Source organism: Alternaria alternata (genome assembly GCF_001642055.1).
Source record: "Alternaria alternata strain SRC1lrK2f unplaced genomic scaffold CC77scaffold_10, whole genome shotgun sequence".
Classification (NCBI taxonomy): Eukaryota; Fungi; Ascomycota; class Dothideomycetes; order Pleosporales; family Pleosporaceae; genus Alternaria; species Alternaria alternata.
Window position 1 is genome coordinate 272,572 of NW_017306199.1, and position 18,613 is coordinate 291,184.

Consider the following 18,613-nt stretch of genomic DNA (forward strand, 5'->3'; position numbering starts at 1 on the left):
ATGAATATGCACAAAGCCATAGGACTTTTGCGCTATGAAACGATGCTGATATGATGTGTCGTTCGACGGGAAAGCCTCGCTAAGAACGGATCAGATAACTTTAATCGGCACATGCGAGGGGGAGGCACAGTAGAAACGACCGAGCGTCTCAATGGAGAAGGTCTGGTCGTCGTCGGTGGCGTGATGTGTTTGCTCCTACACGTGTGGGTCTTGTATACTAGTTTTGCGCCCTCTCCCCTAGCGTTGCGAAGCAGGCGGTTCCTCAGGCAGCCGAGAGATTGGCACAGCTATGGTGCGCGTTCCTCCACCAGGTCGAACTCAAAGTATGCTGTATGCGTGACCGACGATCTTTCGACCAGGAAGCTGGGCATTTTGGGTGGATCGTGCAATTTTTGAGCATAGTGGGCGACAAAATGCTACCAAGTTCATGTCTCTGGGTCGAGCGTTTTACTGCAGCTGTCAAACGTTACCAACCTTTCGTACCTTGAGTTGAACCCTCCACCAGCAAACGGTCTAGATCATTCCCCGCTGCTCAGGTCCTAGATCAAAATTTTACTAAGTGACGAGCCACTCAAAATGGGGTTCGTGATCCTTCCCGCGCTGGTACCGGACATTAGCGCCGTGTACGATGTATACTTCGCAGCCTTCAAGGACAACGCACTCACGCGCGCATTGTTCCCCTCGGCTACCGAGAAGGACTTGACGGACGCGAATTCGGAGTTTCGGTAAGTACCCATCTTTGGTTTGGATCTACCGTTAGATGCCGTTGATCCATGAACTGACTAGTATGAAGGCAGGCTCACACCGCTCATGTCACGGAGTATTGGAAGACAAGTGCAACGCAATATACGTTCAAATGCATCGACACCGAGACTAACAAGATTGTTGGGATGGCGCTTTGTGACGTATACATTACGCCGAGTGATTGGAAGAAGGGTGAGATCGGATGGTTGGAGGGGAAAGAACGAGAACGAGCCGAGGCCCTTGTTAAGCCACTTTGGGATACGAGGGAGAAGTTGTGGCTTAATGAGAGGTACATCTACTGCCACGTGATGGCTGTACATCCCGACTACCAACGGAAAGGTATTGGTGAGTTGTTATTCAAACGTGGGATCACCATCGCCCAGCAGACTGGTCTGCCCATGTATATAGAGAGCTCCAAGGAAGGCGTTAAGCTCTACGAGAGAATGGGAAGTCGAAAACTGAAGGAGAAGTTGGTCAAATCCAACGAGACCAATGACGCAGGGGAGAACGAGGAATGTCCACTGTACGTCTGGTTACCGGAAGGCGGAGAGAAGAGATTACCAAAGTCTGTAGAGCTGGCATAATGCCAATATGGCTGAAGACGAATTAAGAATGTCTATTAAACTGAACAAGACTCAACCCAGCATCTGGTGGAGAGCATTGACACGGTAACTCTCACTACGCTGCACCAATTCCTCGTGGCGTCCTTGATCTACTACCTTACCTGCTTCGACGAGGAAAATAACATCAGCTCTGGCGATCGTCCTCAGTCGATGGGCGATTGCAATAACTGTCACGCCGTGGCCCTTGACAGCCCGCTCGAGGCCTTGCTCCAAAGCCTTCTCGCTCTCTGCGTCGAGTGCGCTCGTACTCTCATCTAGTAGCAGCAACTTTGGCTTCCGTACAAGAGCTCGTGCGATAGATAAACGTTGACGCTGACCACCAGACAGCTGGTTGCCGTTCGAGCCACACTCGGTATCGTAGCCTTGGGGAAGATCGACGATGGTGTCATGTATATTTGCCAGTTTACAGGCTTCTTGAATCTCCTCGTCGGATGGTTCATGACCGGGTCTTGCTCCCAACCCGATGTTGAACTTGATGCTTCCTTGGAAGAGTACGTTCTCTTGGGGAACATAGGCGATATCATCGCGGAAAGACGCGCCATGGTGTCGCGATATATCGAACCCATTGATGGAGATGCTGCCTGAGGAAGGAGAGTAAAATCGCTCAAGAAGGGCCAGGACAGTACTCTTGCCTGCACCTGAAGGACCAACCAAGGCGCAGAATTGACCTGGCTGGATGGTCAATGAAAGTGATGTCAGCACTGGAACACCGGGACGCGCTGGATACGCGAAGCCGACATCTCGGAAGACAACTCTGGCACCACCTTGTGAGGAGGCGGGCAATGGCGATTCAGCATTTGCCTCAACATCGTCCTGTGCTTTTTCGGATAGTGCCTTCTGGTGTCCTGTAGAGGGTGTGTCCTTGCCGAGCTCGATCAGTCCACAGATGCGCCCGATGGCGCTCTTGGCCTTGGCTATTTCAGGCGCGAGGGTGAATAGTTGACCCCACAATTGTGCGGAGACGAGCATGGCGATGAGGATGACGAAGAACTCGGTCTGGGTATATCTGCCTTCGATGATGTTCTTCGAGCCCCACCAGTAGGCAAAGGCGTAGATGAAGCTACCACAAGAATTGGCGACAGCTAACCAGACGTTGGTCTTGAAGCTTTGCTTCACCATCTCTTTGCGCGGAGCCTTCAACGATCTCCGGTAGGTTTGTATGATCTCTTCTTCAATCGACAATGCATGCACAGTCTTGATGTTCGAAACGGCTTCGATAGTAACACCGATGGAAGATGAGAACGCGCCGGCATGCTTTACAGCAAAGCGGCCGATGGCGCGTAACTGCATGTAACCAGCACCCAAAAGTAGCGGCACGATAACGAGACATACGATCGCGATTCGCCATGCGATGATGTGAGATAGGATAATAGCGGCCACGAAGTTAACAACGACGGAGAAAAGTGTGCCGATGATGGAGCCGCTAAAGCCTGCCAACGAATTGCCGTCCTTAGTGATGAACTCAAGTAACATCGATGGGTTTCTCGCCTCGGATTCATGCCATTGCAGCGGCTGCTGGAGCAGCGTGTGCAGAGACAGATTGCGGACCTTGTAGATAAGTCGCTCAGACAAGAGACCGAATGATGCCCAGCTGGTGAAGTTGGCAAGGAAAGCAACGCAGGCAAGCATGAACCACATTCCGGACAGTAACTCACCCCTAGACCGAATGTAGTCTGGAGAGTTGCAAGGGGACATGGTGCCCATGATGTTACCGAATAAGAGGCCAGACCCGCAGTATTGCCCTCCTACTATCAGTGCTCCGCAGAAAGCCAGCACCACGATACCCATGTACGGTCGTGTTAATGGAAACATGGTCTTCCTGATGGAACCTGAAATAACGACACCCTTGGTATGCTCAACGGGGTCGACTGCCTGCGTATCGTTTGCTGGTACAGCATCAGGCTCTTGAGCGCTCAGTGCCAACTTCTCGTCAGAGATAGTGTCGCGTGAATCTACACTGGTCCTTGAGCTTGATGGGCCATCCTCGGTTTTGACAGATTGTAGGCGAATCATGTCCGCGTATGATCCGTCGAATTCCATTAGCTGATCGTGAGTGCCCTGCTCGATGATGTCACCCTTCTTCATGACGATGATTTTCGAAGCAGCTCTGATGGTAGACAGTCGATGCGCGATCGAGACCACTGTTCGGCCTTGGGAAGCCCGGTCTATGGCAGCTTGGATACGTTGTTCACTGGCAGAATCCAGGGCAGCAGTGGCCTCGTCGAGGATCAAGATACGCGGGTCGCGGACAAGCGCTCGAGCAAGAGCAACACGTTGCTTCTGCCCACCACTGACAAGGCTGCCACTTGAACCGACTGAGGTCGCGAAGCCGAATTCCAGGCGGTCAATGAATACAGCAACATCGGCAAGGTCTGCAGCCTGTCTCACCAGCTGAAGGATCTCTACCACTTCTGGGCCAGCGTTCTCGGCAACACGATTGAGTTCTTGGCCGCCCCTAACGTCTTCTGCAACTTGGGCGAGGATGCCACTCAACAGTGTCTTCTCGAGGTGGGCGTGAGGTGGACTATTGACTAGACCAAGAGCGATGTTCTCCAGGATAGAGCGATCGAGAAGCGATGGTTCTTGTTGCACAAGGCTGATGAAGCCTCGGAGAGTCTTGATATTGATGTCTTTGACGTTGCGCCCATCCAGAAGTACGTCACCGGATTGCGGGTCATAGAAGCGGCTGATGAGGCTTGCGACGGTAGATTTGCCGCTACCAGAGAGACCAACAATGGCAGTCATTTTACCGGCTTCGCATGTCAAGTTGATACCGTTCAGCACGGGATGGTCAGGCCTTGAAGAGTATGTGAACGCAACATTGCGGAACTCAACAGTACCCTCGACGTTAGTAGGCTTTTCCGCAGATGACGACGTGTTATCGATGGTAGGCTGAGTTTCGATATCCTTGCGCAAGCGCCCAAATGCTGATATGGCACCACCGAACAGTGGCAACATGGGCGCGATCTGACTCAAAACAATAGCACCTGGTGAAAAGACGTCAGCCAATGACCATGTACAGGCTCGAAGAGGTACATACCATCTAGAAGAATGAAGGTGACAGTATAGATTTCTCCAATAGTGGCACTGCCCTTGCCCTCTAAAGAGTCTGCGACTCTACGACTACCCTGCCAATAACCCAGGGCACTAGCTGAAAAGGCGATAAAGTAGAGCAGACCAGCTTGTACAGCAGCAGCCATGGATTTCTTGATGCCTGCTTCCCGAGCATTGCCTAGGTGGCTCTCGAACTTCTCTTCGAGTCTTGCATTCGCCCCGAGCGCGTGCACGAGACCGACGTGACTGAGGGCTTCAGACGCGATAGCGCTAGCAGACCCAAAGCATGAGCCGAGCCTGGCACTATACTTGCCAACAAAGTGACCACCAACCACTGCCATAAGCAAGAATGCAGGGATTAACGATACGAGCATGCCAGCCAACTCGGCGTTCTTGATGAAGCCAACGATATATGCAGTAACACAGAAGGAGAGGCAAGTCAATGCCACACCGACCTTCTCGCCAGTTCCGCTCTCGATGGCTTGAATGTCGCCATTGAGTCGAGATGATACTTCTCCGGCTTGTAGGTTGTCGAAGAAGGCCATGTCTTGTCGTAGCAGGTTCCTAAGGTAGCGGTCTCGGATGCGTTGAGCTAGCCGCTGCGATGCCAAGTTCCAGCATACAAGATGTATGTAGATGCAAGCGAAGCTACCGATAGCGATGTAGACAAGCAATAGAATCTTGGGCGTGATATCGGCTTCTTCGTCCCCATTCGAGCCACCATCGCGATTGTTGCATGTTGCTACATTGATCTCATCGACCAATTGACCAAAGACGATTCCAATGAGCGGGAACGGTACGCCTGCTGCGATGGCAGCTATAGCGCCAACAAACACCAGTATCTTGTCGAGCCATGTCGGGTCTGCGTAGAAGAGGAGATGGAGAAAGCTAAATAACTGCCTGATAGAGGCCCCCGAGGGCTTGCTGAAAGGCATTGAGCCTATGAGATGTGTTTAGCAGCTTGAGAAAGAATATTCCTCGCTGTATGCTGTGATGAAGACGCGCGAAGACACCTGCATGAGGTTCGCCAGGGCGCTTTGGCCCCGCCAGGAGGCGACGGCCAGGATCGACATAGTGCAGCAGCAGGGCAGTTTGCTAGCATAGCGTGAAGGGGTATAGCGTCACGTGAAGAAGGATGTGTAGTGGAAAGTAGTGTGGGTTGGTGGTTCGTGAGTGCAGGCCTGTGAGTGGAGAGAAGGACGTGTCACTTGCATTATGGTCTGTGCTCAGCTTGCATCAGATTAGATAAAAATTTGCATCATCTAGCGCCTAAACCTTGGAAACAAGAACCCACACCTGCACACCATCACCCGCCCTATATCCTAGCCTGGACTTGTAGTCCGGCGCCATCCCGTACAGCATCAGACCCTGTCGATACCTTGCGCACGATCTCACCTGCCATCAAGGCGATGTCCTTGGCTAACGCACGTCCTCCCTCAGACTTTGAGGACACCAGCCACAAGCGACAGCCCTCAGCGACAGCGCCACGCTTGAATTGCACTTCCTCCAGACTATCTCCCTTTGGCCGACAGCCCAAGATGAGCGTGTCGATGCTCTGGAACAGTGCGATGTTGGAGAGCGGGTTTGTTGTCGTATCCCTAATGATGAAGTCGGACTGTGAGCACGCGCCAGCGGCATCTTTTCCAATGATGACGCGTAGTCTGTACTCGCCCTTGGATCGGACTTGCTTCTCGTACGCGCGGTCATAGATCTTCTGGACGAGCTCTGAGGCTTCTGTCACAGAAGCTGTCTGATTGCTGGTTGGCTTCGCCCAAATGGAGCAAAGTTGGGGTTGCGATGGCTTGCTGTCGTTGAGAACCGTCAATGGCGCCAACGACTCGTCTTCTGTAACGACTGTAATGTTGCCCAGGCGGGGGCACGACAACAAATCGTCGAGAATCTCCGTAGTCTTTTCGCCGGATCCGACGAGGGAAATGTTCAATGGTCGCTCGTTTGCACCTCGCAATTCGTTCCGCCTGCTGGGGTAGTCGTGCATCGATATTATTCGCTGTCCAGACAAGAAGTCGACGGTGGGCAACGGCTCCGCAGCTGGACTGCTCATTCTTGATGGTGAGGGAGCGACTATGCTTCGTGCTCGCACTACATGCGTCTTGCCGGCGCTGTCTTTGACAGCCACTTTCCAGCTTTGTACAGCATCCGAATCTACCTCTGGAGCTACGCCAACAACCTCGCTGCCATAGCGTACCTCATCCTTGAAGTGCTCGGCGCACCACCTCATATAGTCCTCGAACTCTTCTCGCAGAGGGTTGAGTCGGTCTGAGTTTGCAAATTCAATGAGGCGCTTGCGAGCAAGCAGATAGTTGACATAGCTGAAAGCAGTCCTTGGGTTGCGGAGTGTTGCGAGATCGTACATGAATGGGCTTTCCATTCGTGTTCTCGACATTTGCGAATCCGATGCCCATGAGAAGGAGTTCTTCTTCTCAACAAAAAGCATCTTCGAAGGTTTGCTGGATTCGCGGTTGGCGATGGCTGTTGCCAATTGCGCTGCGCCAAAGCCGACGCATACGAGGTCGTAGTATGGCGATGAATCTGCCATGGGCGTAGGAGTTGTTCTCTCGGTCGAAGTCATTATGGATGAAGGATTGATTCGTTTGAAGCAGATGTCGATTATCGCCTTCTAGGTGTGTACATCAAGAAGGTGTTTCGACGCTAAAAATATAGTACTACAGCACCACAACACAACCGCACAACTCAGGCACAATTTGCAGACCCTGCACACCGGCCAGTATCAGCTAGATGTGTCGATGCCCACACTCAAAACAACGATGTCACCGATGGCTAGCGTCAGCGGCACAAGTGCGCGAGTCTTTGCGTCCACATACGCCGGCTTGCATGTGGGTGCTAGCCCAAGGCCCACATGGGGTGGCCAGCCACCCAGTCGGAGCTTTCCTCACGCCACGTCCGCACGACAGCCCTGTGACCAGTTTTTCTTGCCGGAGGATGGGTAACAAATCCACCATCGCCTAAGCCTGCGTAATGTGGTGGACTAAACTATCCCGGATATTAGGGACGACCTCGGTTAAACGTTCACACGTTGGAGTCCTGAGCATCTTGAACGACCTCAAACAATAGGGTTATAGCTGCTCGCCCATTGCTGTCGCGCAACCAACTGCATCTGCTATCTTCTGCTCATATCTTCTTCTTCATCATCCAACTTCATTATGGCGCAACAGGAAACGCAGAATACCGCGCAAGAGCCGCTCGTTCTCAAGCTTCCTCACCCATATCTAACCGCATACACTATCGTTAATGTGGCACCGAAAGGACAGCCCATAAGCTACCAAGTCCAGCTTTCTTCAGCGAACACCACAGGCAAGGAGGTTGCTCCGCCGGCAGTTCTACATAACGAAACTGTTTCATTCACCGACATTAGCACCTTGAGCCAAGATGCAGTACCAGCGAAGGGAGACAACAGTTCTTGGGCTCGCACTCGAAGATCCCCATATGTAACAGTCTCTTGGAACAAGGATCGGCCAACCGTCCCGCAACTTTGGCTCATCGCCTACGCGTTGGTCTCACTGCACCCGCTAATCGAGAATTTCCGCGTGCTATTCTCTGGGAAAGACTCGCAGGAACTAGCCAATGAGCTTTATGCCACCGGCCTTTTCCACTCACATCCAAAGGCTTCCAATGCTTCGGCGCCTCACGATGGTCACCTCCTCTTCCGAGGAACATTCTGGCAGGGCGCCGCATCTCCATTCGGAGCTCGTCCAGTCTGGGCACCGCACCTTCACGCCTCTGGAAAGCCGATCCAGAGACCATATCCTCCATTTCCATTCCAGAATGCACCATCGACTCAGTTCCCGGCTGTACCACGGCATACGCAACATCCTGTCCGTGAACCAAAGCCTGAGCCTGGCTCGATCATTTACAGCCGATGGGTGCCACACCTGAAGGAGCATTTTACAATGGTGGCTCTTGACTACACCAATGATGAGCATCTCCGACTATTCAACAAGTGGCAAAACGACCCACGTGTCGCTGCAGGTTGGAACGAAACCGGCACTCTGGATCAACACCGTGAATATCTCCGAAAGCTGCATGAGGACCCCCACGTACTCACCATGTTCGCTGCTTTCGACGACATTCTGTTTGCCTACTTTGAAGTTTATTGGGCAATGGTAAGTCGAGATCGTGTCCGACCCAATGTAACCTTTTGACTAACACATGTCACAGGAGGACCACATGGGTGCTCACTACCAGTCTTCGCCCTATGACCGCGGCAGGCACTCACTCGTCGGCGACGTTCGATTCAGAGGGCCTTACCGTGTTTCTGCATGGTGGTCTGGTCTTATGCACTACATGTTCCTTGATGAGCCACGCACCTGGAACCTGGTAGGTGAACCAGCAGCAACAAGCAGCACTGTGCTAGCATATGACTTCGCCCACGGTTTCCACGTTGAGAAGATCATGGACCTTCCACACAAGCGTAGTGCTTTGATGATGGTCAACCGAGAGAAATTCTTCACATTGAGTCCTTTCACCTGGGATGGGGAGAAGAAGGTTCGCCCAAGCCTGGATGCAGGCGCCAAGTCAAAGTTGTAGACTGCCATCTCGCACTTTGTTTCTAATACCACGCAACTACAATTATTTCCATTAATGTAAATACGAACAAATTTTGACCATTAACTCAGCATGGCATGGATATTCTTCTGACTATTTTGTGATTACTGATTATCATCTACCTACAGATCAAGCTCCATCTCCCGAGATTCGCCTCGAGACGGCTGCAACATACCGCTAGTCATTAGACAGCTTCGGCATCGCTCTCACAAGAACAATCACTGCGTAGCGTTCTTCCGGTATGCTCGTATATCCCACGCTAACCGATGGCACGCACGTCACGAATGACATGACCTCGCACCCCAGCCGTCCAATGACGCCCGGAGCAACCCCGGCTCGTGTATGCAGGACGCGGATCTGATAATTAGCCGCACTCTTTTATCTGATCCGTCGTTGCATGGTGGGCGCAGAGACCAGGCGCCCAGAAAGGGCGTGGAGTGTCAGTGCCTTCGTGCGGCCTGAGGCGTATTCGATTGCGACTAGGATCGGTCACTTTGTGGAGATGCGTGTGTGGATGCAACACGTAACGGCGATGCAGCACTACGACTGGCGCAACCCTGGAAATAGTCCGCGGCATATCTTCTCGAATCAGATAGTACCGCTACGCGACGAGAAGAATTTTTATCAGATGCACCAGCATGACACCATGATGCCTGATGGGGCAGCTGCTACAAACCACGCAGCGGATGCAAGGAAATTTACGGGATAGTTATTGCCCAGGCGCTAGGATTCCTTCCCACCTCCACACCCATCTTGTCCCGACGCCTTACTCGTACTTCCATCTGATTAAATTTTCTTTTTGATCTGATAAAAAATTTGCAAGCCTGCATGAATGCTATGCACGCACCTCGTATACAACATACGACATGTGATGCACCGATGTCGCAGCAGCGCAGGTCGGCTTTGATGGCCGGTTTAATCTTATCAGATCAAGATCGAACGCCCGACCCCTGTCAGCTAACTACCCTGACCATGATGGCTTCGCCGCTTGCTGTCATCGGTCCTGGGCTGTTCGCTCTCTACACTACGGCGACCAGCCAGTGCCGATCTTCTCCCGCTGTGAGCACAAAAATTATGCCCATCACTTGACGGTGTCTGCTAGACCTACCATAGTACTGACCGCGGCGTTGCGCCCGGAAAGAGTAGGTAGAGCTACGCGTGGAGGCCCAGCAAGCCAGCCATGTCATGGCCTGTTTCGTTTCGATTCCAAAGGATGAGAGATGACCCACTAAGTACGTCGCTCTCTATCTCCGGAAGACGGCAGGACTGGAGATCAAAGATGGCCTGGTCCTGCTGGTGCTTAAGCTTAGATCCGAGCCATCGGCGAAAGGCACCGTCATTATCGCTGTTGCTATCGCTATGGCCAGTGTTGGTACCTCGAAGATTCATCGTCAAGCGCTCGACTGTCTCTGGGTACTATTGTATACCGTTGCTTCACTATCGTTCTCTTTCTACGCTTTTCATCATCTAAGTCGCCAATTTATACCTATTACCACAAGATAGTGTATCCATCGGGCGGCATACTGTATTCACTCAGTAACTTTTCGACGTTGGATCGCAAGACCTGATAACGAGATGGCGGAATTGTATGATCAATCGCGGAATGACGCCTTACAACGTCTCAACCAAACACTACTCCAGATCGACCCGTATATCCTACCTCCATATCCCAACCTCTCTATCGTCGCCGGACCATTGGATCCCCCACTACTCCAATTGACCCTGTCGCAACTACTTCGGAAACAAGTCGATTGCTATCCGGAGAATGAAGCTGTTGTCATTCCCTGGACTGGCGCGCGGTGGACGTACCAGCAGCTATGGGACGAGTCGAGCTTGCTAGCAAGAGCGTTGCTGAAAGAGGGTGTAAGACCGAGAGATAGGATAGGAATCATGAGCGGTAATTGCGAAAAGTATATTGCACTCTTCTTTGCATGCGCAAGGGTAGGGGGCATTTGTGTTACGCTCAACAACACGTATACGGCGACAGAGATGGAGTACGCGCTAAAACATACAAGTAAGTGTTCTTGACGGGTGGTATGAGAGAGCGAGACTGACCAAGGTAGAATGCAGAGTACTCTTCACAACACCCACGATCGCGCGCTTCGACAACGGACCATTACTGCACAAGCTCAGCCAACCCGATGTCGCGTCCACACTACCAGACCTCAAGACTGTATGTCTGATCCGCGGCCAACACGACAGCTTCATCAGCTACTCCTCCCTCATCGAAGAAGCCCAATATATCCCCGAGCACATCTTAGACATCTTCGACGGCATAATAAGTCCCTACGATGTCGCAAACCTCCAATTCACAAGTGGCAGCACCGGAAACCCAAAAGCTGCCATGTTGACACACCAGTAAGTGTCTCCTCTTCTATTCAACCAATGCGCGTCTGACTTCGTTTAGCAATTTGATCAACAACTCGCGCTTCATAGGCGATCGCATGGATCTCACACCCAACGATATCCTCTGCTGCCCGCCGCCCCTATTCCATTGTTTCGGTTTAACACTCGGTCTCCTCGCTTGTCTCACACACGGTGCCAAGATTGTCTTCCCAGCCGAATCCTTCGATCCCGTTGCTTGCATGCGGGCGATCGATGCAGAACGCTGCACAGCCCTACATGGTGTACCCGCCATGATGGAGTCTATAATGGATGTCCCACGGCCGGAGGGATGGACAAGTGATCTCAGAACGGGCATTGTGGCGGGCAGTCCGGTGCCAAAGTGGCTCATGGAGCGCATGGTCAATGAGCTCAACATGTCGGACTTTACATCTTCGTACGGGCTCACGGAAGCGAGCCCTACTGTGTTCAACGCGCATACGAACGACTCGCTGCATGCGCGGTTGACTACTGTTGGAACAGTATTGCCTCATGCGCGGGTAAAGATAGTGGACCATCAGGATCGCATCGTGCCAATCGGTGTTAGGGGCGAGCTCTGCGTCGCGGGATACCAAGTCTGTCGTGGATACTGGGAAAATGCTGAGAAGACGGCGGAACTTATCGTGCGCGATGAGTATGGCGAGCCGTGGCTACACACTGGTGACGAGGCAGTCTTAGACGTAGATGGATACTGTACCATCACCGGAAGGTTCAAGGATATCATCATCCGAGGTGGGAATTCCCCTACAATTAGTACATCTCCCATTACTTCTGTACTAACAGCATACCAGGAGGCGAAAACATCTACCCCCTAGAAATCGAAGAACGTCTCGTCGCACACCCATCCATCACCCGCGCCATCGTCGTCGGCGTCTCACATCCCCGTTACGTCGAGGTACCTGCTGCCTTCCTCTTACACGAGCCGAATACAGACAAGCCAGATTTAGCAGAAGTGCAGGCATGGGTACGGAAAGTACTCGGCAGGCACAAAGCTCCTGTACACATCTTCTGGCTAGGAGAGGACTGTGGCGCTGAAGTGCCGTTGACAGGTAGTGGTAAGATCAAAAAGTTTGTGTTAAGAGACGTTGCAGAGGGTTTGTTGAAAGGGCGATGATCACGAGGTCAGAATGTCACGTGCAGACGCGGCACGGTCGAAATTTAGCGTGTCAAACTTCAGCGCCCGCGGACAAGCGTTATCTGTTCTATCGCGACGCCTTCATCGTTGTTGTATCAATTACATTTTTGTTGATCCCGCATATCACTACGATGTCTCCGTGTCCTCTTGACCGTCTACCTGCCCACTCCAAGATGTTCCTGTCTCCGAACACTTGATGTTCCTCGGAGGACGCAAAGCACACGTCATGGCATCGTCAAAGCTACAACGCCAATGCTTCCTTCTGGCTCACGCGACGCGGTCAGCCAATGATCTTCCGGCTATTACATCAAACCGTCATGATTATTGACATACAGGAATATACAGCAACGTGTACCTCCACGTGCTCACTACCTACGCCTCTCTCCCCACCTTTCGTTAAGACATGTCGTTGTCTGCCCCTCGTCTCCTTCATTCCAGCTTCCTACGAACCACCACTCGTGTATCCACGATACGTCTAGCTTCATATAGCAGACTTGCACCCCGCCTACAGCAAGTGCCGAACTACCAATTTGCGAGACAGCGAGCGAATATGGCGACCATGAGCCGTGACGCGTCAGTAGCTACGGCCAAGACGTCAGATCCAAAACACTTCATGTATACCAGTGGAGAGACTGATCCGGTGTGGATCCATCACCTGCCTTACAAGAACATTCCCAAGTTCCCCAAGCTTGACAAGGACCTCGAGACAGACGTCTGCATTGTTGGCGCTGGTATCTCTGGCGTCTCAGTGGCCTACGAGCTAGTAACTCGTGGGCTAAACGTCGTCTTGATCGAGGGCCGTGAGGTACTGTCAGGTGAAACTGGACGTACGAGCGGTCATCTCGCCAATGATCTTGACGATGGCTACACGGCGATCGCGAAGAAGCACGGAGACAAGGGCGCAAAAGCTGCTGCAGAATCGCATACTTGGGCGTTGAACCGCGTCGGGGAGATCTCAAAGAAGCTGGGCATTGAGTGCGAGTACCGCCATCTCCCCGGCTACGACTTCTCTCAATACCCAAAGGACTCGAAAGACCATGCGAGCGACATCAAGGAATTGATCGAGGACGGCAACAAGGCGAAGGAGCTTGGCATTGTAACGGAATACAAGGAGGGGTTCAAGCTCAAGGGCTGGGAGGGCAGCATCGACCAGAGCGACGCTGTCATCTACCCTCAACAGGCGACGTTCCACCCCACTAAGTACGTCGTCGGTGTTCTCGACTTCCTCAAGCAGCAGCCCAACTTCTCGTGTTACACAAACACTCGATGCATTGATGTGCAAGAGAAGGGTATAGAGATCATGGGCCTGGGCCACAAAGACGTATACGTTAAGACCGCCGACGGAAACACGATCAAGTGTGCCGACGCTGTCGAAGCAACCTGCGTTCCACTACAGAAGCTATCCGTCATCGCCGAGGAGGAGTACTACCGCACCTACTGCATCGCCATCCGCGTACCCAAGGGCTCAGTCGAAGACGCCCTCTTCTACGATTCGGCCGAAATCTACAAGTACGTCCGCCTCACTGAGTGCGACTCAAACGACGACTATATGGTGGTAGGGGGCGGGGACCACAAAGTCGGCCAAGCTGACACTGTCGCACCCCTCAAAGAACTCGAAGAATGGACCCGCGCCCGCTTCCCGCAAGCTACCACAATCGACTACAAGTGGAGCGGTCAGGTCTTCGAGCCAGTCGATCACATGGCCTTCATCGGCAAGAACCAAGGCAACAAACATATCTACATAATCACCGGTGACTCGGGCAACGGTCTCACTCATGGCGTCCTGGCGGGTAAACTTATCGCGGATTCCATCACTGAGCAACCCAACGACTGGATCTCGGCTTACGATCCCAAGCGTCTTGCTTCCATTGCAAAATCTGCTACCAGTATGATAAGCCACGACCTGCAAATCAACGCACAGTACAAGCGCTTCGCCCAGTCGGATATCAAGGATATCGAAGATCTTGTACCTGGCGAGGGTGGTGTTCTCAACACTAATCCTACGAAGCCTCTGGCTGTATACAAAGATGAGGGCGGTCAGATACACAAATTCTCAGCGCTGTGCCCGCATCTTAAGGGTGTGGTATGCTGGAACACTACTGAAAAGAGTTGGGATTGCCCAGTGCATGGATCAAGGTTTAGCAAGGACGGCGTGCAGCTTTGTGGACCGTCGAAGATGGGTCTGGAGCCTGCGGATGAGAGTGGGAAGATGATGCAGGAAAAGGCTCTGAAGGTCTAAATGCGCCATGCTGGTGGTGTTGAATCATTGCAAATTAGTACAATGATCATGCAAAAAACAACAAACTCGTTCATCTCATCAGCTGCTCCGCCAGACTACACTCACTTCCTGTCGTGCTGACCACAAGTAACAATTGGCATTTTCCACTTTCACTTTCACCTTCATCTTTCTTGCATCCTCCCACAATCACGTCATCATAACATCTCACTCTCACCTACTCACAGTACTCGCTAATCCAAGTCCATTCTGCCACGCTGACCCTAAGCCCACTTGCACAAACGACTCGATTGACACCCTCTTCTGACCGACCTCAAATGGCGACATCCACCTCCAATCGCCGCACCTCCCAACGCCCTGCCCGCGCCCAAAGTATCCAAAGCATACAATCTGACTCGTCCTTCACCACACCGCGTCCAACGCCACCTCCACCACCACAGCGACTCGATCGCGGCGTCCGCGTCAACAGTATCGTCAGTGAAATTGCTTCACCTTCTGTAGCAGACACCACAAACGAGATAGACGAGAAGAAATCTGGGGTCAGGCTATTACCAGCGCATTATCTCCTCCCACCAACACACCCCAGCCCGTACGAGGGAAGCTTGGAAAGGAGCTTAGATGCTATCCAAGACTGGGGACGTCTCCACATGTCCGCCAACGGGGTTACGCAAGGCAAGTCAACGTCCCTCACCTACTACGAACTATATGCGAAGTGAGTACTAACCCTGGTCATTTGAACTCTTCAGGCATGCAAAACCTCATCGACACGCTCCTCAAGCCAGTGGATACGAAAACAAATTGGTGTGTAGTAGTCTATAGTATCTGCGCTGGCCCACCCGAATATAGGCGTGACCTGATCGAGGAGCTGCTCTTCCTACTCACGCGCACCCTTCTACCAGAGCAGATCGTTGAGAATAGAGGGCTGATGGCGCGCCTTTACAATGCGAAGAAACAGCTCGCCATGCGCCTGGCACTGCGGTACGATATGTTGAGGGAATGGAAGATGGAAGCTGGGACGTATCATCGTGACCAAGCGGTCACTGTAGCATCGGAACCACCGCCAGAGCGAGTTGAATCGCCAGCGCTCGCGGCCGTGAGCGAGTATGTGAAGAGAAGATTCCCATTCCGACGTCCCCTCCTGCCGAACATCATACCCACCTTGATCGCGGCTCCATCGGGCGGCTTCACGACACATGGCGTACGCGAGCGAATGAAACACCACGTCACAGACTTAGACGCCTACCTTCTATTGGAGGACGAAGAGGTGGCCGGGTGGACGGGCTTTAGGTTACAGAATACAGTAATTCAAGTCCTTCTGCACTGGCAGTGGTTGAGGCAAAACAATGCAGTGCTGGATGAGACGGAGGTCCACGGATGGGAAGATTTGGAAGGGAAGGCGGATGAGTCGGAGTGGATTGCTGAGGATGTGAAGAGAAATATTGTGGGTGGAGGAAAGAGGGAGAGGGCGGTGGTTCGAGAGGAGGAATGATGAGATGAGGTTTGAAAAATGTAGGTTGGTGCGTCTAGACCGGGAACGACTCCACATCCGACGAAAAAAAAAACGAGGAATTCACCCACGATGTCGTCCACCACAACCACGGCGACCAGACCTGGACGGACGCAAAAAGTTGGACTTGCAGGGAATCGAACCCTGGACCACTCCCATGCTAAGGGAGTATTATACCACTAAACCACAGGCCCGATTTTCTCTTGTGAAGAGGCTGCATATATGTCTAATATATTTTGAGAGAACTGAAAATAGGATGACGCACCCCACACTACAGACCGCCTTGTCGGTGTACGCTGCTATTCTTGCTCCAGCGACGGAACGTCTTACCTTTCTTCCAGAACAGTATACCAAATAAGCACCACAGCGTGATCAAAGCCGCGTTCGTCATGATGGGTGAGATAAATCTAGTCTCGTTAACAGTGATCGGTTGCGTGTAGAAAACGGTAAAACTTACCCAGCCTCCTCGCTCCAAGGCGTGATGAACTTGCCAAAGCCATAGCCCCAAACATTCTTGTTGACAGTAACAGCGACCATCAAAGACCCAGCTACAGGCTTGTAGGAGTCGATGGCATATGTACTGACGATACCGGGTAGAGCTGCGACTTGGATTCCAGCACAGGTGTACCCGATGATGATGATGGCCTCCCAGGGCCACTTGCGCTCGTAGCCTATAGCGACGACGATGTTACCAATAAGCATTATGATGACATAGGGTATCATGGCCGGCAAGCGCATCTCAGGCTCGCGAATCCCGTTGTTCTTCCTGGTACTTCTCGCAGATACCCAATCGCTGAGCGGACCAGCTGTGAATAGTCCGATGAAGGCACCGACCATAACAGCAAAGTTGGTGAATCCGACAGTCATAGGCTTGAAGTTGTACGGTGGCAAGGAGAGGACTTGACTCTGTGTAAGGTTGATTGTGAGAAAGCTGGAGCATGACCAACTGACAACAAAAGCGGCGAATTCGACAATGGGGAAGGCGAACAACTTCCAAGGAATCCAAAGGTCGAGAAAGATGGAACGGAACGGGTGGGCGTTCGATTGGAACATCTTCCATTGCCATTTGCCAGGCTTGCCACGTCCCAGGAAGGGATCGCGCTGTGCAGTCTCGGACATCTCCAGGCCGGCAGTACTAGGAAGAACAGAGTTGGCGGTGTTGATGTGTTGGATTTGATTTATCTCTTTCTCAGAATCAGAGTTGTTGACTTCTTCCTTGGCGGTCGCTTTCGTCTTCTCGAGCGAGTTGGCTTGCTTCTGCCCAACGTGCTCGGGTAAAGCACGCTTGAACCTTGTTTCAGGGAACATGAACACTACCATCAAGAACGAAAGGACCAAAATGCCAGTGTTGAGCCACCAGAAACTACGCCAGCCGACTGTTTCGGTCATCGATCCTGACACAATAGGACCGACCATGAGCGAGCCCATGTACACGACCCAGTACAGAGTGTTCCACTTGCCGCGGTCGTGCAAGAAGAAGACGTCGGCGATGACTTCTGGCATAATAGTCTCAGCCGGTCCAGCACCGATACCATTAACGATGCAGGCGCCCATGAAGGAGTTGTAGGAGTTGGACTTGGCACGCCATATTGATGTACCAATATTGATAAGCTGGGACGCGAGATAGACGGGGCGACGACCGAAAGATGTGCTGATCGGTACCCTAGGGATTGCTTGTCAGCCTTGAGTCTGGATGATACAATGTTCGTACTCACCAGATGAAATTGCTGAATCCGAGTACCAGGATACACACGCCAGTGAATTGCACTGCTCCCGCCAGATCGGTCTCGAAAGCTTCGATGAGTGCGGGAAACATAGGTGCAAGAGCTAACGGACCAAATCCTTGCGTAAACGTGACCATGGATGCTGAGATGATACATGCTAGCTTCCACGCAGTGCTCCAGTTCAGTGGATCATTTGGATCGTCACTAGGTTGTGGAACGAGGACCTCGCGATGTGTACCCTTGACGAAGTGATGTGAGCCAACATCTGTCATAACCTCCGTGCCAGGAAGGATCTCCGTGTGAAGCTCCTCTTCGAGCTGTCGGCGTTCCTGCATTTCTTAGTACTGTCAAATGAAGATCAAGACGGAACCTTACATCTTCATTGTAGTCGTGAGCATTCATGGTGAGTCAAGCAACTACTCTGCGAGAGTAGCGAGGATGGTGGTCAGTTCCAGAACGCGGCAGAGTATATGTGTCGTCTGCAATAGCCGAGACCGCGCAACGCAAAGCTCTCGAACTGCGTACTGATGCTGCTATAACGTGACTTCTCACCTCATTCCGAGGTAGAGCTCAGCGGTGGCTTGTTATCAAGCGTCGAAAGTCGGTAGAATAGCGCCGCGAGCG

The 18,613-nt window shown here is 52.2% G+C and overlaps 8 protein-coding genes and 1 non-coding gene across 9 annotated transcripts; 5 read left to right on the forward strand and 4 right to left on the reverse strand.

Moving 5' to 3' along the window:
- Positions 1 to 265: 265 nt before the first annotated feature.
- On the forward strand, positions 266 to 1,553 carry CC77DRAFT_1020274 (acyl-CoA N-acyltransferase). The gene is made up of 2 exons (XM_018525017.1): positions 266 to 725; positions 794 to 1,553. The coding sequence occupies exons 1-2, from the start codon at positions 577 to 579 to the stop codon at positions 1,326 to 1,328; spliced, it is 684 nt and encodes a 227-aa protein (XP_018386014.1). The 5' UTR covers positions 266 to 576; the 3' UTR covers positions 1,329 to 1,553.
- On the reverse strand, positions 1,380 to 5,356 carry CC77DRAFT_1031046 (leptomycin B resistance protein pmd1; the record flags this gene model as incomplete). Its single annotated transcript, XM_018526632.1, has 2 exons — positions 1,380 to 4,354; positions 4,408 to 5,356. The coding sequence occupies 2 exons, from the start codon at positions 5,354 to 5,356 to the stop codon at positions 1,380 to 1,382; spliced, it is 3,924 nt and encodes a 1,307-aa protein (XP_018386015.1).
- Positions 5,357 to 5,655: 299 nt separating this feature from the next.
- Positions 5,656 to 7,224, reverse strand: CC77DRAFT_1020276 (rhizobactin siderophore biosynthesis protein rhbE). The gene has a single exon (XM_018525018.1). The coding sequence runs from the start codon at positions 7,009 to 7,011 to the stop codon at positions 5,737 to 5,739; it is 1,275 nt and encodes a 424-aa protein (XP_018386016.1). The 5' UTR covers positions 7,012 to 7,224; the 3' UTR covers positions 5,656 to 5,736.
- Positions 7,225 to 7,307: 83 nt separating this feature from the next.
- On the forward strand, positions 7,308 to 9,086 carry CC77DRAFT_69570 (hypothetical protein). The gene is made up of 2 exons (XM_018532795.1): positions 7,308 to 8,563; positions 8,619 to 9,086. The coding sequence occupies exons 1-2, from the start codon at positions 7,604 to 7,606 to the stop codon at positions 8,985 to 8,987; spliced, it is 1,329 nt and encodes a 442-aa protein (XP_018386017.1). The 5' UTR covers positions 7,308 to 7,603; the 3' UTR covers positions 8,988 to 9,086.
- A 1,401-nt stretch (positions 9,087 to 10,487) lies between these two features.
- CC77DRAFT_69691 (acetyl-CoA synthetase-like protein) lies at positions 10,488 to 12,713 on the forward strand. Its single transcript, XM_018532800.1, has 4 exons — positions 10,488 to 11,019; positions 11,069 to 11,363; positions 11,413 to 12,119; positions 12,179 to 12,713. The coding sequence occupies exons 1-4, from the start codon at positions 10,581 to 10,583 to the stop codon at positions 12,499 to 12,501; spliced, it is 1,764 nt and encodes a 587-aa protein (XP_018386018.1). The 5' UTR covers positions 10,488 to 10,580; the 3' UTR covers positions 12,502 to 12,713.
- Positions 12,714 to 13,081: 368 nt separating this feature from the next.
- Positions 13,082 to 14,761, forward strand: CC77DRAFT_1031050 (FAD dependent oxidoreductase; the record flags this gene model as incomplete). Its single annotated transcript, XM_018526633.1, has 2 exons — positions 13,082 to 13,088; positions 13,122 to 14,761. The coding sequence occupies 2 exons, from the start codon at positions 13,082 to 13,084 to the stop codon at positions 14,759 to 14,761; spliced, it is 1,647 nt and encodes a 548-aa protein (XP_018386019.1).
- A 360-nt stretch (positions 14,762 to 15,121) lies between these two features.
- Positions 15,122 to 16,483, forward strand: CC77DRAFT_70155 (hypothetical protein). Its single transcript, XM_018532818.1, has one exon. It carries the CDS (start codon positions 15,507 to 15,509, stop codon positions 16,245 to 16,247), a length of 741 nt encoding a protein of 246 aa, XP_018386020.1. The 5' UTR covers positions 15,122 to 15,506; the 3' UTR covers positions 16,248 to 16,483.
- Positions 16,388 to 16,459, reverse strand: CC77DRAFT_t45. Its single transcript has one exon. It is a non-coding gene; the product is annotated as a tRNA-Ala (tRNA).
- On the reverse strand, positions 16,392 to 18,607 carry CC77DRAFT_69581 (MFS general substrate transporter). Its single transcript, XM_018532796.1, has 4 exons — positions 18,365 to 18,607; positions 17,981 to 18,318; positions 16,723 to 17,928; positions 16,392 to 16,672 (listed from the first exon to the last, which is right to left on the reverse strand). Exons 1-4 carry the CDS (start codon positions 18,389 to 18,391, stop codon positions 16,537 to 16,539), a joined length of 1,707 nt encoding a protein of 568 aa, XP_018386021.1. The 5' UTR covers positions 18,392 to 18,607; the 3' UTR covers positions 16,392 to 16,536.
- Between the last annotated feature and the right edge of the window lie 6 nt (positions 18,608 to 18,613).

Excerpts from the sequence above, each read along its gene's own strand:
- CC77DRAFT_69691 (XM_018532800.1), top strand. The coding sequence starts at position 10,581 with ATGGCGGAATTGTATGATCAATCGCGGAATGACGCCTTACAACGTCTC. Across the intron at positions 11,364-11,412 it reads GCTGCCATGTTGACACACCA|CAATTTGATCAACAACTCGC; the intron begins GTAAGTGTCTCC and ends GACTTCGTTTAG. Across the intron at positions 12,120-12,178 it reads CAAGGATATCATCATCCGAG|GAGGCGAAAACATCTACCCC; the intron begins GTGGGAATTCCC and ends ACAGCATACCAG.
- CC77DRAFT_70155 (XM_018532818.1), top strand. The coding sequence starts at position 15,507 with ATGCAAAACCTCATCGACACGCTCCTCAAGCCAGTGGATACGAAAACA.
- CC77DRAFT_1020274 (XM_018525017.1), top strand. The coding sequence starts at position 577 with ATGGGGTTCGTGATCCTTCCCGCGCTGGTACCGGACATTAGCGCCGTG. Across the intron at positions 726-793 it reads GACGCGAATTCGGAGTTTCG|GCAGGCTCACACCGCTCATG; the intron begins GTAAGTACCCAT and ends ACTAGTATGAAG.
- CC77DRAFT_69570 (XM_018532795.1), top strand. The coding sequence starts at position 7,604 with ATGGCGCAACAGGAAACGCAGAATACCGCGCAAGAGCCGCTCGTTCTC. Across the intron at positions 8,564-8,618 it reads TTGAAGTTTATTGGGCAATG|GAGGACCACATGGGTGCTCA; the intron begins GTAAGTCGAGAT and ends CACATGTCACAG.
- CC77DRAFT_69581 (XM_018532796.1), bottom strand. The coding sequence starts at position 18,391 with ATGAATGCTCACGACTACAATGAAGAT. Across the intron at positions 18,319-18,364 it reads CTCACGACTACAATGAAGAT|GAACGCCGACAGCTCGAAGA; the intron begins GTAAGGTTCCGT and ends TAAGAAATGCAG. Across the intron at positions 17,929-17,980 it reads GGATTCAGCAATTTCATCTG|GGTACCGATCAGCACATCTT; the intron begins GTGAGTACGAAC and ends AGCAATCCCTAG.
- CC77DRAFT_1020276 (XM_018525018.1), bottom strand. The coding sequence starts at position 7,011 with ATGACTTCGACCGAGAGAACAACTCCTACGCCCATGGCAGATTCATCG.